At 39.0% G+C, this 4,890-nt stretch overlaps 1 protein-coding gene across 5 annotated transcripts; it reads right to left on the bottom strand.

Moving 5' to 3' along the window:
• Positions 1–870: 870 nt before the first annotated feature.
• Positions 871–4,651, bottom strand: LOC127748387 (nuclear-pore anchor). 5 transcript variants are annotated; one of them, XR_008010491.1, is made up of 5 exons: positions 3,511–3,658; positions 3,123–3,221; positions 2,803–2,844; positions 1,775–1,952; positions 871–1,305 (listed from the first exon to the last, which is right to left on the bottom strand). XR_008010491.1 is itself a non-coding variant. In XM_052262791.1 (5 exons), the coding sequence occupies exons 2-5, from the start codon at positions 3,616–3,618 to the stop codon at positions 2,075–2,077; spliced, it is 300 nt and encodes a 99-aa protein (XP_052118751.1). In that variant the 5' UTR covers positions 3,619–3,659; positions 4,055–4,651; the 3' UTR covers positions 1,987–2,074. The 5 variants fall into 5 exon arrangements, 4 of the variants coding, with proteins under 4 accessions (XP_052118751.1, XP_052118754.1, XP_052118752.1 ...); XM_052262791.1 differs by lacking the exons at positions 871–1,305; positions 1,775–1,952 and adding exons at positions 1,987–2,125; positions 4,055–4,651 and having other exon boundaries at positions 3,511–3,659; XM_052262794.1 differs by lacking the exons at positions 871–1,305; positions 1,775–1,952 and adding exons at positions 1,987–2,125; positions 4,055–4,651 and having other exon boundaries at positions 3,123–3,206; positions 3,511–3,659.
• Positions 4,652–4,890: the final 239 nt, after the last annotated feature.

The following is a 4,890-nucleotide window of genomic DNA, read 5'->3' as shown; positions in this document are numbered from 1 at the left end:
CGTGCTGTGACAGAGCGCGTTGAACATTTTCACTGAGAGGATGGGAGGTAGCCATTGACAATGGTGAAACCCTACATACAGCTTGCCATGGAAGGAGACTAGCGTGCTTGAAGAAGAAGACAGTGGGAAAGCAGAGGTTCAGAAGATAGAGCATCTCTAAAACCTCAACCTGTTCTCTATTACTGCAAAACAAGTACTTATTTCATGTTCTTTTACTTTTCACAATTAAACCTGATAATTATTGATATCCTGACTAAGAGTTACAAGATACCATAGCTTGCTTCAAGCCGACAATCTCCGTGGGATCGACCCTTACTCACGTAAGGTATTACTTGGACGACCCAGTGCACTTGCTGGTTAGTTATGCAGAATTGCAAAAGTGTGATTGCAATTTCGTGCACCACGGACCCAAACATTTAAACAAAACAGCAGCTCTCCTTCTTCTCCATTGCATGCAACGAACACAAACAGAATTGGGGAAGGGAGGAGGAGCTCTCAACCCTCACAACTTTTGATCCACCATAACTCCTCCGTCCAGGCTCCGATTGCCGCACCGTTCGCGGCCACGCGCTCAGCGCGTCGAGCGCTACCTTTCTATCCGAACAATTTTACTGGTAAGCCTCCTATTAAGTTCAGAAACTCTACCCCTCTTTCTTTGGTAAACTTGAAAACCTATGGTGAATCTTGTCCAATTTTTGTGTTCTAGGTTCAAGTTAGCTTCCGGAACTTGTGGGCTCAAGCTATTGAGCATATGGGTATGGTAAGAACACCCTAACCCTAGCTCAATCTTGTTTTGGTAAAGGAGAACTGAATTGTGAATTCTAGTTATTTCAAATGCTACAATAGATAATACTTCCCAAGCAACACCTTGTGAGCTACTTCAGATAACTTAAAAAACTTTAGATATATTACTATGTAGAGCACTGTTTAACAAATGCTATTCAAGTCCAGTCCAGACCAGTTCAACCTTTGAACTAATATTAGAACTGCGAGTTTCTACCGCTATTAGAATGTAAAGTGAGAAACTAATCATCTTGCACCCTTGCATCAATAACTTCATTGTGTTTAGGCCCTAACATTGTTGCTTTACAGTTATCTGTCCTCACTTTAGAGGATCCTATTCTTAGGAACTCATTAGAATAATGCTTTTATAGAGGAACACTAACCGTGAGAAGGTCTACTCCATCAGGTCCCAAAGTTGGCACAGTCCTCGCCAAGTTCTGAGGTTCCCACTTTGGGTAGGTATGCCAATCACGAAGCAAAGTAACTCCCGGCCATTGCTCCTCAGTTGGAGTTCCCAAAATCCTGGAAAGATCAAATTCAACAAAAGTAGTTAGTATGAAAGTGAAAAGGCAGCAGAAAAATTTTTCTTTTTCCATGATCACCATATATTTCAGAGCAGTTTTCTTTAACACTGGTCCATTCAAAGTTGTTATCAGATTCTTGTACATAAGGCTGAGTAAAAGAGCAGCAATGTCAAGCGGTTAATATTGCAATCTGTCTTTTCCACCAAGTAAGTTTCAAAGAAGTACATAAAGAGATTAAAATCCTATATGTTTCTGACATGTAATATTACCACAGTCATACACAGATTAAAATCATTTTCAGATGGGGCACAAGACAACTCAAAGTTTCTTTTCAGTTCATTTTAATTTCGTGCAACAGTAACTTGCAAAGTAGTACAACACGAAATGGAAAATCTGAACTGACAATGAGTCTAACTCATTTATTGAACAAATTTTGGCATGGAACTGAAAGGCAGAAACCATAATACCTGACTTCAATTTCTCATCCGGCCCAGTCAAGGGCTTTCTGAGCTGGTTCGGTCAATGGAGGATGCTCAGGGCTAAAGAAATACAGGTCAGATTTCCCAAGTAGCTCTGCTGTTTCTTCTGGTACTTTGAAAAGAGAAATTCAATTGGCTCTCAAGAATTTTGTAGCTTTACTTGTTCCTAAAAGAATACAAAAAAAATTATTTTAGTGCTTATGAGTAGAAGAAAGGCACAGAGCTATAAATTTAGAAAATGGATTCATTCAACTTCATGAAATCAAGATGGAAGGACATTGCTGGAAATCAAATTTCATTTAGTATCCAATCCAAATTCTGACCTGACCTTCCCATGATCTACAACCATAAAATTTTAAGCATATTAAAATTCTAAACTTAATCCACCAAACTTTTAACTATAGCTGATGCATCTGAATTACTCAATAGTAGTCCAAGTTTAAAACTATTGCTTATTTAAGCATCCACACAACATAAACAACTAATTCACAAATGTGGTATAAGGATATTAGATAAACAAGCTAAGTTATGAAATATTGAGTGTATAAGCATAAGGCCATGGCAAAAAAGAACTAATAACTATGCAAATGAGCAGTTCTAAAAAAGGAACAAAACAATGCATGCAGCCATCATGATCAGATCAGAGTAAAGAAAAATAAGAGTCATAAGAGCAATGCATAATTTTCTAATAATCTGTTCTCATGAAGGCTCTTTAAAGGAAAATGAACTCAGTTAATTTTCGGGTGGTGGGGAGGTGAGATAAAAATCGAACACAACCCTTGGATTTCATGGCCAAAAGCAAATTCATATACAGCTTTTGCAGCAAGCTTTATGTACATCCTTTGTGCACCATTTACAACCAGCAGTGAGGATCATGAAATGGTAATTGTAGATATGGATTCAAGTTAGATTCAGAATTCAATTGTGTAATCTACGAACTAATAAAACTTTCATAAGAAAATTATGAAAGCAAAATCGAAGTGAGTTGTACAATAATAATAATAGCAATAACACACCTCTCGAACTTCCTTAGCACTCTGTATGGTACCTAGGCTAGCCTGCAACAGAAGCATAAGATAAGCATCATCTTGAATAAACATAATATAGCAAGCTAAGATAAGCATCATCTTGAATATGCATAATATAGCAAGTAGTCTCTTACTTGTTTAGTCAGTTAGAACTGGAAAAAACACAGAAGATCAAAAGGGTTCAATCTACAAAAATGCTTTCATCCTCTTATCCTTACCATAACCCCACAATCTCACCCAAACCTCATTACGGGACTCATTTGTTCCTAGGCCATATCAAAGAAACACAAATAAGAAATGAGCAGTACCTGCAGGCGCTGCCCCCTTTCAGATAAACTATGAACCTCATCAGATGCTCGCTTTTCTGCATTTGATAATGCTTCGTTTTCATGCTTCAAAACAGATAACTGACAAATAAGGGGAGGCAGTGAGTTAATAAATAGGTACTAAATCAAAATGTTACAAAAAGTAAATTGATTTTGGGTGTAAAGTGCATGTGAGCTTAAAGTTCAGAGAGGTTAAATTACTTTTTTCACTAAAAATTAAAAAAAATTACTATTCTAAGAATACCCGAGAAATGGGAATATCAGTACAAATACAATATCAATATGACAACCATTTTACATTTTTTGTGCCAACATTCTCAAAGAAATATTAACACGTGAAAGGAAGATTATACAGCCATACAGGACTTACTACTAAGCTTGAACAAACATAGTCTGTAAGTGCAAAATCATAAAGCCTTTGCCTTTGCCTCAGTCTGGATTTTAAATATATATATGCCTTTGCCTCAGTCTCTTTCATGTTAAAAGCCTTAGTTAGCTCCAAAATATCTCTAAATCAGACTGATTAAGCATGAAAAAGGCAAGTATCAATAGATTATAAACCATGGCAGTTTGTCAAAACATTGAATATCAAAAAGGAAATGGGATTCACAAGTTATAATGCAGTCAGTACATAAAATAAAATAAAAAAATAACATAAAACTTAATTAGTGATGATGTCTTGGCATAATTAGAAATCAACCATATATCTTGGTAGTTTCCACGATGATTCTGGGTAGCTCCAACAATGGTGGAAGACCTTCAGCAGCAGCCAAACAGAAACGTTGGTTCCCACAGCAGTAATGACAGTTACAGTAGCACAAGGAATCCGAACTCAACGAACTCAAGGGCAGAAATAGCTCAGGGCAGTGGACGCTGAATATGATTAGGACGGCAACAGGGAAGTAGCAACTCACCCCCACTAGTGGCTCCAATCGCAGCAACTCCAAATCGACGGCAGCAGCGGCTTGAACGGCAGTGGCGACGGAAGCTCATTGACAGTCGTGGCTCCAGCGACAAGCCCTTGTAGCCGTGGTGACAGATCGACGGCTCAGGGTGAGGGCAGCTCGACGGCGCACAGCGACACGAGCACGACAGCGGCTCCTCGCAGCTTCGTGGGTGGTGACGGCGACGAGCCTGGCTTCGACGACAGCGATCGTGGGTAGCTCATCTCTCTCTCTCTCATGTGCGACACGACGGCGGCATTCGACGGCAGGGAGGACGACTTTCCGCAGCTCTGAAGGTGGCAATAGTTGCAGCGGCACTGCGGTGGTGACGGCTGGGCAGGCCTTTCCTCTCTTCTCTTCTTCTCCCGATCCCTCTTCTCTCTACAGTGCTGCTTTTGTTTGTACGTTGAAGGAGGGTGAGGTTGCAGATGTTAGGGTCAGAAACTGGGGAAATTAGGATTTTCTGAGTTAATTTGGGGATTTTGGAATTTAGGGTTAGAAATTAGAGATGTTACAATGAGTGGTGATGGCGCAGAGTCTTCTCTGATTTGGGGGTGGCGCGAAGAAGGGAAAAACTAAGGTGGGGTTTTATGTTTTTATTTTATTTGGCTAAGTGTTTGTATGTGTATCATTTGCTGAATATTGAAAAAGATTTTACTAAGCGTCGGATATTTGATTTGGAATACATTAGGCAACATTTTTAAAGCGTTCTTGAAATTTGATAAATAGGTTATTCTTTAAAAGTGTATTTTTTGGTATAAAAAATAAACCCATAACTTTTAAGATAAGGCTACATTTTATAAGTG

Source organism: Arachis duranensis, chromosome 6 (assembly GCF_000817695.3).
Source record: "Arachis duranensis cultivar V14167 chromosome 6, aradu.V14167.gnm2.J7QH, whole genome shotgun sequence".
NCBI classification, from domain to species: Eukaryota; Viridiplantae; Streptophyta; class Magnoliopsida; order Fabales; family Fabaceae; genus Arachis; species Arachis duranensis.
Note: the sequence above shows the minus strand (reverse complement) of the source record. Positions and strands in the feature narration are given on the sequence as shown.